Genomic DNA, 10,890 nt, shown 5'->3' on the forward strand with positions numbered 1-10,890 from the left:
GCCTAAAGTGTGCCAAGCATCCCCCACACCATTACACCCCCACCACCAGCCTGCCCAGTGGTAACAAGGCATGACCGATCCACGTTCTCATTCTGTTTACGCCAAATTCTGACTCTACCATCTGAATGTCTCAACAGAAATCGAGACTCATCCGACCGGGCAACATTTTTACAGTCTTCAACTGTCCAATTTTGGTGAGCTCGTGCAAATTGTGGCCTCATGTTCCTATTTTTAGTGGAGATGAGTGGTACCCGGTGGGGTCTTCTGCTGGTGTAGCCCAGCCACCTCAAGGTTGTGCGTGTTGTGGCTTCACAAATGCTTTGCTGCATACCTCGGTTGTAACGAGTGGTTATTTGAGTAAAAGTTGATCTTCTATCAGCTGGAATCAGTCGGCCCATTCTCCTCTGACCTCTAGCATCAACGAGGCATTTTCGGCCCCCCAGGACTGCACCATACTGGATGTTTTTCCTGTTTCAGACCATTCTTTGTAAACCCTAGAAATGGTTGTGGCTGAGAATCCCAGTAACTGAGCAGATTGTGAAATACTCAGACCAGCCCGTCTGGCACCAACAACCACGCCACGCTCAAAGTAGCTTAGATCACCTTTCTTTCCCATTCTGACATTCAGTTTGGAGTTCAGGAGATTGTCTAGACCTGGACCACACCCCTAAATGCATTGAAGCAGCTGCAATGTGATTGGTTGATTAGATAATTGCATTAACGAGAAATCTTACAGGTGTTCCTAATAATCTTTAAGGTGAGTGTATGTAGACGGTACTTGTGGATAAAAACGGTTGTAGCTTGTTGTCTACCTTCCTACGGTTAGATAGAGCTGCCTATTGTGTAAGTAACACGTTTCGTCTAAGATTTATTGAACCGCAAACCCGAGAATCTGCCAATTTCTGTCTAACTTTACCGAAGCGTAGTAGCAGTTACTCTATATCCGTAACGTTAGCAGAGATTTAGAAACGCGTGTTTCAGTTGTAGCTGCAGGATGGTAGCTAAATTCATTCAGGATAACCTGAATATCCCGGCTTAATCCCTTATCCTGGTTTTGTGCAACAGGCCCTCCACTCCTGACCAGGTTAGGTGATCAGCATGTGTTACCACGGTGATTGAACCCAGTAAAAACTGATCCACCTTCGTAGTACAGAAAATCCTGGGTTGAGCCTTAAATTAGCTCATTAACACCAAATCCTGCTTCGTAGTACAGGCGTCTGGTCACCTTGATAGCTTTAAGTCTAAATTCAGTCAAAACTGAACTAAAAGTAGAGTGAATATTTTTCAGTCTTCGTTGGCAGCTTATTTGCAAGCAGACATTGAACTACAATCCTTAAATGTATGGTTTATTTAATAACTGAGAACACCTTCAAGCTGCAACTGAAGAAAAATCAGTCACTTTAGGATTAACCGGCTTCTCAAAATACTTCTGCTCGATTGTATGTGTCTGTAGGTTAAGATGTATGGACTAAGAATTTGTTTTGTAAAATAATCCGTTACCTGCAGCAAAAAGATTAAACTGTAGAAAAAGTTCAACAAAAGACCAGTTTCAAACAGGACATTGATGTCACATTTTTTTATTTAATTATCCATTATGCATTTCACTTCAGACAGTTACACAGCTGTAAGGGGTTGTGGCAGAATACTAACAAGGAAATACAAAACAGACATGGTGTTAGTACATAATGTGCATCTTCTGGATGACGAGATGATTGACCACATGCTCTTCAAGCTGCAAAAGAATAGAAAATTCATTGCAGAGACTTAAGCCTGTTCATACCAAAGATTTGCAACATTCTGACATCTGACAGTTTACACCCATGCTACTATACGAGACCGTGTATCCTCTTCATAGCAACGACTCTGTAGACCTACTTCCATTTGAACTTCCAGCTTTTTTGTAGCTGGATATAATTTGTAGCATATGAATGAGGATGGTTAATTTCCAGTAGTAATGAATTGGCCAGATGATGGAGCATCTGGAGAATGGCATGAAATGGAGTCATCCCACATAACAGACAAGAGATGTCCCCTCTATTCTTAATTTCTCTCGTCTAGTCAGCAGTTCCATCGTTTAGAGGTGACACCAACTCCCCTAACCAGCCAAACATTAACTATCGAGACAGCACGTCACCAGGGGAACGGCTGATGAGAACCAGCTGACAGTTTGTAACCGACTTGACCAGCTGACTTTGCTACGAGCCAATTGGCTGTTCAAACAGGTGACGTGCCTTACGTTCTCAAACCAGCCAATGGCTACTTGACAAGCTGAGTCGCAGGCGACGCCATCAGCCTGCTGCAACCTTCTAAAAGGTCATTTCCTCGTTGCAAATCTTTGGTGTGAGCTGGTCTACACTGGTTGTATGCTTCATTTGGTTTTAGGTTACAAAATTGGCACTTTTACAATCGTTTAAACCATTCCAGTTTACATTACGTTATAGTGCTTCTGTATATCAGTTTGTTACCTGTAACACAAGGGTCGATGTATGCTGTATCAGACTGGTCACCTTAAGGGAAAAAAGTGAGAAAAAACGAGTTAAACTTGCATCATATGTTCAATAGCCTATCATATTAACATACTACTATAAGTTACTATTTGGGTAACCGTTCAGGTTGTTGTACAGCTACCACAGAACAGCGTGTGCTGTGACTTCTGTGAGTGAGGTCTAGAGAGGACCGATTTACTTGGCTGGTAGTAGTCGTAGATCTTGACCACGGCTGGCTTCAGGTTCTGCACTTGGTACTCCTGTACGAGCGTCAGGCTGTGGTTGATTCTTCTGTCCTTCTGTAACTGTTGGAAGAAGAACAGACCACATGATCAGTAACAAACCTGGAGAGCATCATCCCTCGTTTGTCACTTTAAATCCCTCTCACCTCCCGTATGTACACCAGAACATGATCCTCCTTTTGTTCAACACGATCCACCAGCAGGGCACCTTTGAGCTGTGAGGAGACATCAGCTGGGTTACCATGACTACTACAACTCCATTTAAAGTTACTGGAATCACTCACCATGTTCAAAGACTCTGGGTCTGGGACAAATCCGGAGAGCATTTTGATATCCAGGATAACCATGTTTGTACTGGACTCCTTTCCACTATATCTGTAATGCAAATACCAGAAAAATATGATGTCAATCTGGGGCTTTGGAAGGCTCCATTTACCGTTAGAGCAGAGTTTTAGCCACCAAGTTGTAAACATTCCTCCCTGTCCATCCAACAGTTACGTAGTTCAAGCCGGTAGATTCAGAGGATTATTTGCCAAAAACGGTATTTGTCAATGTCGTGGATGTGCTTGTTGATTACTTACAGGGATGTTAGCTCCAGACTGAGTTTGGGTATTTTGCTGGTGCAGTCGGCCTCTGGTTCGACCAGAACACTGAGGGTGGTATCAGCAGCAGGAGTTGGGATGTTATAAACAAGGGAAATCTAAAGGAGGAAAGTAATTCATAAAGTCAATAATTCTTTGCTCGAGTTGGTTCAAATGTACAGTATGAAGCATCAGGATTGGTGGTTGATGTACACCAGACCACTGACCTGTATGGCAGCACATGCAGTGCCCTTCACCTCCAGGCTGTACTTTCCCGTCACGTCCTGCAGCTGCTTCTCCTGGTAGAGCAGTTTGTTGTTCCGATTCACGCGAAACACCAGCTGGCCCCTGGGAGACCGGACCGTCACGGTGCTTGAACCCTCTGGACTGAACACCAGAGTGGAGTAGAGAGCCAGAGCCTGAAGAGCCACCACGGTGTCCTACAACACATGCAGAAGAAAAGAACCAATACCCAGGGCTCTCAGGTTCTGAGCAGAGTTCAGAGGGAGATTTTGGCAGCAGGGGTTTGGGTGGGGACGGGGGTCTGATCTGATAAATGACTTGTGTGTGATAATACTATGCATTGTCTGGATAAAATGTAATGAAACAGCCTAGGCTAACTGTTTTCACAATGAGGGCTGGGAGGTTTTGTGGTAAAAATATTCCAAATTATGGATATTGTTATAAAACTATTATGGATAGGCCTATTATAAAATGGGTATCTTTCTAAAAATATAAAACTGTCAGAGTAGCCCTGCAGCTGATTCAACATGTAGCAATAAGCTACCAAACAGGGAGAGTACACTTGTCACTAATCTAAGCAAAGTCACACACTGATGAAAGCTGCAACTTGAAATCTGCACTCCCTCAGCTGGTGCGTGGCGGCAGGGCCTTCTGAACTCTTTGGGGAACTCACTTGATCCTCTACCGGTTCTACAGTTTAAAAAGAAATAGCGGCGCAACTTGTGGGTGTTACCCTGGTAATTTCTCGGTGTGAGAAATACAAGGTGTGGTGTGTGAGTGGGTTGAAATGAGTGGGTCTCACACCCAATGTGTGAGAGGTATGAATACCTATGTGCATAAGTTTATACAGATGTAAAGGTTTTAAACCTATAGCAGCTTTATCAATTTTAGGTCTCTCCAATAGCTGATTTTCATTACAGAATCAAATGACCATTTAAAAAAATATGTACCTTTCATTTGTAGTTTATGGGCTAAACCAAGGCTATGGTTCTCGGTATGGTTTAACTGTTGAGGTAACGGGAAAAGTCGCAGTCCTGTGAGAACTATGCATGTCTAAATAATGCGTTTTAATATAATTTCCTTTACTTCATAAGCTAAATACAACATTTAAAGAAACACTCCATTGAAAAAGCAGAAAAATGCATTGTCAAACATGAAAATTGGGCTGTTTTCCTTGTGCCATGCTGTTGTTTTTGGGATAATTGGCTGTCAGACAAAATGGGCTTTAGGTCACAGCTAAGCCACACATTTTTAAATAACTAAAGAGATTACTGTACATTTGACTCAAAGTCCAGCTGAACCCTGTTGGGCTGTACCTGTGTGGAGGAGAATCCTCCGTAATAGTTCTGCTGGCTCGTCAGCCATCTAACGATGCGGCTGGCGTAGCCCAGGTCTTCAGCAGTCGGGGAGGCACTGAGTTTAGCCAGCAGCACATAGGAGCTGGTCTCCACAGACAGAGAGGCTGACGTTTCTGTTGCTGTCTGAGACCAGTGGAGGAAACCTCCTAAAAAACAAACCGCCATCCACAAAGAGCCCAACAGGCACAGGGTAAGCTTGGTCACAGGAATGAAGCCAGAATGATTTCGTGGAGGAGAACTCACCTTCTCGTAACGCAACAGCGTCTAGGTGACCCAGTAGGTGAGCACGGGTCTCCATGTCTCCTGCCAGGGTGAAGACGTACGCCAGCAGAGCTGTGGCGTAGGTGTTGCTGAGGTCACTGATGGACTCCTTGAGGCAAGACAAGCTAGCCTTCACCGGCCCATGAACCGCAGGATCCTACAACAGATTCAAAGAAGAAGTTGTCTCGCGCTGCTGCCTTTGTCTCTGGAGTCAGAACTAAACCGAGGGGAAGCGGCGCTCAATTTGAAATGCTCCACATATCTGGAACAAACTTTCTGATGCTGCCTCTTTAAATTTGTTCACTCTTATACTGCACCTCCTATTGTTGCATTTTACTTTTAATTGTTACTGAAGTTTCATTGTTGAAAACTTGAACTGTACGACCCCCTTTGGGGCACCTGGTTAGCTCACCTGGTAGAGCAGGCGCCCATATAGAGAGGTTTACTGTCGACTCAGCGGCTGCAGGTTTGACTCTGACCTGCGGCCCTTTGCTGCAGGTCATTCCCCTTCTCACCACTTTCAAGTCTCAACTGCCCTATACAAATAAAGGCCTAAAATGCTAAGAAAAAAAGAAATGCTCCTTTTCTCGGCTTTTTGAAAAAAAGAGCCTTATGAGACAATCACTACAACCTAATACTTCCCACCTGTACTAAAACTAACTGGGTATTTCTACTACTTAAATGGCATCAAGCGGTGAGGTTGCAGCAACCACCTGAATACGCCTCCCTTCCCCCTTCTGTCCAAGCGTGTAGGAGAACCTACAGCGGCCTTCACTTCAATGTCAACACATGAAAGGCCCTCTCTAAAGCCAGCGTTTGGTTGGTCCGTTGCGGGAAACCTGGCGGTGCAACATGGCAGTGGACCCCGTCACTACCCGATGGGAGACGAGTGCAGATGAGTTGTGCATGCTCAGATTTAAACCGTTAACTGTGTAATGTCACTTGAAATTTGTGAAATCTATAAATAAAACTTCATTACAAACAGACGATTGAATCATTTCAAAAGATGTTTGATCGCTATGATTGCCAACATTGGCTCAAAACGCCATTCAAGTGACAGCCTTGGTTGGGTTTGATTGCCAACATTACAGAAGTCTCTCATTAGCAGCTTCTTGGAGGCTACTTGTTGCAAAGTGACGCGTGTGCAACTCCCATCTGCACTCGACTCACACCGGGTAGTGACCGACCCACTCCTGATGTGGACACTGGTCCTTTAAAACTAAAAATAAATCCCTACAGTTCAGAATCTTTGGTGCCATGCCATAAATATTTAAATTCAAATGAATGCATCGTACATATACACTCATTACAAATATCAACTCACATCTATGTACATGTTCATCTCCAAGAAGGCAGCAGTGATGTAGGCACTGAGAGTAACTTCATCAGACACCCCTGTAAAGAGGAAGCATAAGGAGTTAGTGATCTAGTCTGACTCACTGGATGCAGAATGTAGGCCCGTCTATTACCGTACTCTGCTCCCCTTTCACCATCTCCATCAGTTTCAGCCAAAGCCAGTCTACTCCCATAGCCAGAGGCATTTCACACAATTCTGGGCCTGGTAAAAAGGCACTCTATGACCCACATCCACAGGCTGTTCATTCTAGCATCTTTTGGGCCCTCCTCACACGAGGGCCCTGCATACTCAGTCCTCTTCCCTTCAGTTAGTATTCGATTCCCTGGTTGGTATATAATGTAGTCCTGATAGATTTAACTGACCACCTCCACCATAATTCAAACCATAAACTCTCAGCTCATAACCACACATGAGATGACTGATCAGATTGTTTACCATGTAGGTATAGGACTCGATTCAAAGACAAGTCACTTTGGGATGGAAATCCTTTCAATACATAGGACTCAAATTTGGTAGAAGTTACCAGATGGGTCACTTTTGTAAAAAGAAACCTTTCATTTAAAATGGAGAGATGGGTAAATGCATTTAGTACATTAGTAAATTTGAATTTGTATATTATGTTAACACACTGTACATATTGTATATAGGGCTATGTACTGTATACACAGACATAGATCACTGTACCTCCAACACTCAGGGGCCTGACTCAAGTAGACTTAAGCATTTGTGAAACAGTACACTGCCACTGTTTATAAATGCTCCTCAGTTGGAAATACATAGAGTCCCACAAGGCTCTTGCATGCATGACTCACAATTAGGGCATTTGTTTTTGATAAGGGAAACTTGTTGAAATTAATCAGAGATGGAATTATCTCACATTGCAAATGAGTGAGTGGGCCCCCAGGCTGGCATTTCTTACTACTGAGACATGAATCAAAGTCCTGATGGTGCATTTCCATTCAACTACTGCTACAGCAAAAGTGTCATTTAGTTAAAGTTAACTTACCGACCTTCAGTTTCAGTTATTGTCATACAAACTCTAGTAAAGAGTTACTTTACCTTCATTATGGTGTGGAAGAGCTTCCCCGACTGTTCAAAACAGCCATTTTGTTGTTGTTTACTTTTCAGCCAAGTCACGGACGCTTCGATGTTGGCTGGGTCAATGTAGATGAAAGTCTGTGCTTTGGCAAACGATCGCAACACAAATGCAGTCAGCCTGAGGATATTAAAACAAGACAAGAGGAAGCTCTTAGGATCCGTTTAATGGCTCACGACAATCCTCTACTCTACAAGTAGAAACTGTATGTCGTAGTAAATGTTGCACACCATGTAAATGTCTAATTCATTATTCTTTGTGGATGATTGACCAGTAACGTTCTCACCAAGTGTTCCCTGGTCCTGCTCCAAATGTGCTGTAAGCGCCGTCGTTATCTTTGTAGTTCAGCTGTCTCTGGTAGCCTGTAGAACAATAGAGACACCAATTAGGGCATTTACTGATTTGATTTCTGATTAGCTCATTTTAGGTGAAAACTGCTCTGGAACTGAATCTACAGATGTAGTAAACATGTTATGCCTTTAGTGGACAGGTGACTAAAAAGATGACCGGGAATTAGGGGAGCGAAAGGAATGACATGCAACAAGGTTGTTACGGTGGGGTGGGGGCCTGTTGTCAGCACTGTAACCTAGAGGCCAGCAGGGTGCCCCTGACCTTTAGTCCCTAATAGGAACGACGAGCACTGTCAAGTGATTATGCACGCCGCTTGTTACATTTTGTGCAACCAGCACCAGAATGTGGCCGACGGTAGATTTGGTGTACGGGTTCTTTTAGCTACCAGAGTAAAATGGAGCCTCACCACTGGTCAGGAAGTTGGTAGCCTTGTTCCTGATGGCTGGGGTCAGCTGCTGGGTGTCTCTCAGGTACTCCAGGATGTAGATGTCTGGGGCAAGGAGCGCCATGTTCTGCTCGCCACATCCATACGGCATCTGCAGCAGCCCATCCAGGTTCTCCAGAGCCCGGCCCAGGATGTCACCTGCCCAGAAACGAAGAACCACTGAGACCAAACGTGCAACTAACGGGTGTTTGAATTGAGGTTGTGGTGCAAAGGACCCTGGGGTGAAATTACTCTGAACCATCACTTTAAAATGTTGAAGGTATAAATGCACTTTGTATTTTGACTTTAATCAAATGAACAGATTGCTTATTGATGGAAGCCTTTTCCCTTCCTAGAAGAAAGGGAAAGCAACTCTCAATTAAAATGAATCCATTAATTTACCGAGTACTGATACTGAAGCACGGGCAGATCCAGCAATGTTCTCAGGGAGTTCTATGTCCACTTCCTCCGTCAAAGCTTGCCCTGTGAACAGAGAGAACAAACACTCAGCACTAAAATAAAGTCAGTGGATCATGTATTGAAACCAGTCAGACTGGATTAAGATCAGACAAAAATGGAGGGTTCATTCATTAGGTTGGTAGTGTATTTAATGACAGTTATGATATTAGTTAATAACACCTGCGCTAGACTTGCCAGAATGAAACTAAGCGCTATCTGCAAGTAGTGAATGTCTCCATCACATGTTTTAACACCAGTCTAGTCAACTTCTAGTATTTGTCTTTCACACGTTTGCTGGGCCAGGCCTGGTGTAAACCGTACGGACCTTTTGGGCAGAGCAGCCAGTTGTAGGTGTTGGTCACCTCAGTTCCCTCAGCCTGAGAGGGAAAGAAATAATGTGAGTTAGAGTTTCCATTTAGTTCACGGATAGAAAATTCTCCCTTGATCATCTTTTCCAAAAAAAACAAGTACCAACCTTTACTATGAGAGGTCGTGTGACCACATCAATTCGTCCTCTTTCAGGCACGCTCACAACCTCATTGTCACATGAGATTTGGGATGTCACGGCCTCAGCACTCACCGACACATTTACAACTCCTAAAAAGAACAAACCGTTTCAAACTTTATTCAGAACAATGACATTTTGTCACCAAGGGGGATCTTGCTGATTTCACAGCTCAAAAAAATGCTCCTCCACCTCGGCAGCCTGGTGGATAAAAGCTCCAGTCTCACCTAAGGCTGAGGGGGCCATGGTCCAGCTGAGGGTCTTGCGCTCACTGCCACACAGACAGGATGTGTACTGGTCACCAGAGAGGGGGGTGAGGGTGTAATCTAAGGAGGGGGCTGGAGTCACAGTGACCTGTTCAAGAGAGAATACACATTTAAAACTGGAGATTTAGGGCAAATTCAACAAAACTGTTCAAATTTCAGCACAATGCTGCAACATTTAACCTTTCCCCTGGTACATCTTGCTAATGTTTTTTTCAAATAAAAAAGGAGATCCAATCATCAAGCTTGAAGACTGACTAAATTAGGAGTATTCCAAATATTCACTAGAACCTTTGAGGGCGTTTACAGGACCGGCTAGAGAGGTGGGTGAAGTTAAACAGCAATCCTTACAGGTTTCAAGGTTTTAAAAAAGGTGCCTTTGATTGCACATCGAAAAAGGGAGTGGGTAAAGTCATTACTACAATTATAACAATTTTATATATAGCACTTTCCAGATTAAGACTTACAGGATATACAGATTTACCCTAAAGGTGGGGACAATATAAACATGACACCTGCTAAACATCAGCAGGTTAGCATAGCAGGAATGTTAGCATGCTAACATTAGCATTTGTAGGTCACAAAAACAAATAAATTAAAATTCCAATCATGACGCAGCTTGGTCAGGTGAAGGAAGTGCGGTTGCCTCAGTTCAAAGTGCCCTTCGGATGCGATGGAGTAGGGTAGGCTGAGCTCCAGGAAGAAGGGCATCATGGAGGGTTTTATCGCCGGGCCAAGCCGAAACCCCTGAGGATGACAGAACTATCTCCTAGGTGGTGAGATGGTGTCCGGGACAGTGGAGGGACACATTCTTCGCTCCAAACCTCTGATCAAAGGCATACCGGTGACGCGTTACGGCAAAACCTGGAAAAATACCTCGCAATGGATTGGGATTGTAGCTGGGAAAGAAAAACAATTTTATATGTGCTGGACTTAAATTGCAAGTAACACTTCGCTACGTTGTAGTTACCGTTAGCCAAAAAGAATTCAAAATGTGAAATGGCCTCTGCAGTCCCGAGGATTTCAGGAAACTCAAATGCAGTCTCTGTGTTCTACATGTGCACTCTAGCCCAAAATACCCCACCCCCATACCATTTTAAAAGAAATGGCCCGTAAAATGACTTCAATGTATATACTTCTGGTGCTAAAATAAATCAAAATTCATCCGCTTTCTTAGGAGCAGATTCAGTGTACCTGTCCATGCCATTCATGTGGAGAGCACTGCAGGGAAGTCAGTGAGAGACTCCCCTGACCATCAAAACCC

General features: G+C 43.8%; 1 protein-coding gene across 1 annotated transcript; it reads right to left on the minus strand.

Annotated features, from left to right (window-relative positions):
* Positions 1-1,561: 1,561 nt before the first annotated feature.
* On the minus strand, positions 1,562-9,742 carry LOC120550222 (alpha-2-macroglobulin-like). The gene is made up of 18 exons (XM_039787146.1): positions 9,591-9,742; positions 9,334-9,455; positions 9,184-9,235; positions 8,802-8,882; positions 8,382-8,558; positions 7,911-7,986; positions 7,588-7,744; positions 6,651-6,654; positions 6,496-6,566; positions 5,154-5,328; positions 4,869-5,056; positions 3,537-3,749; positions 3,310-3,428; positions 3,013-3,103; positions 2,875-2,943; positions 2,686-2,791; positions 2,466-2,507; positions 1,562-1,732 (listed from the first exon to the last, which is right to left on the minus strand). The coding sequence occupies exons 1-18, from the start codon at positions 9,607-9,609 to the stop codon at positions 1,728-1,730; spliced, it is 1,767 nt and encodes a 588-aa protein (XP_039643080.1). The 5' UTR covers positions 9,610-9,742; the 3' UTR covers positions 1,562-1,727.
* Between the last annotated feature and the right edge of the window lie 1,148 nt (positions 9,743-10,890).

This window comes from Perca fluviatilis, chromosome 2 (assembly GCF_010015445.1).
Source record: "Perca fluviatilis chromosome 2, GENO_Pfluv_1.0, whole genome shotgun sequence".
NCBI lineage: Eukaryota > Metazoa > Chordata > Actinopteri > Perciformes > Percidae > Perca > Perca fluviatilis.

Bases quoted from the DNA above. Each gene is read 5' to 3' on its own strand.
- LOC120550222 (XM_039787146.1), bottom strand. The intron at 3,104-3,309 runs GTAAGTAATCAA...TTTGCATTACAG, and splicing joins AGTCTGGAGCTAACATCCCT to ATATAGTGGAAAGGAGTCCA. The intron at 2,792-2,874 runs GTGAGAGGGATT...TTCTTCCAACAG, and splicing joins TTCTGGTGTACATACGGGAG to TTACAGAAGGACAGAAGAAT.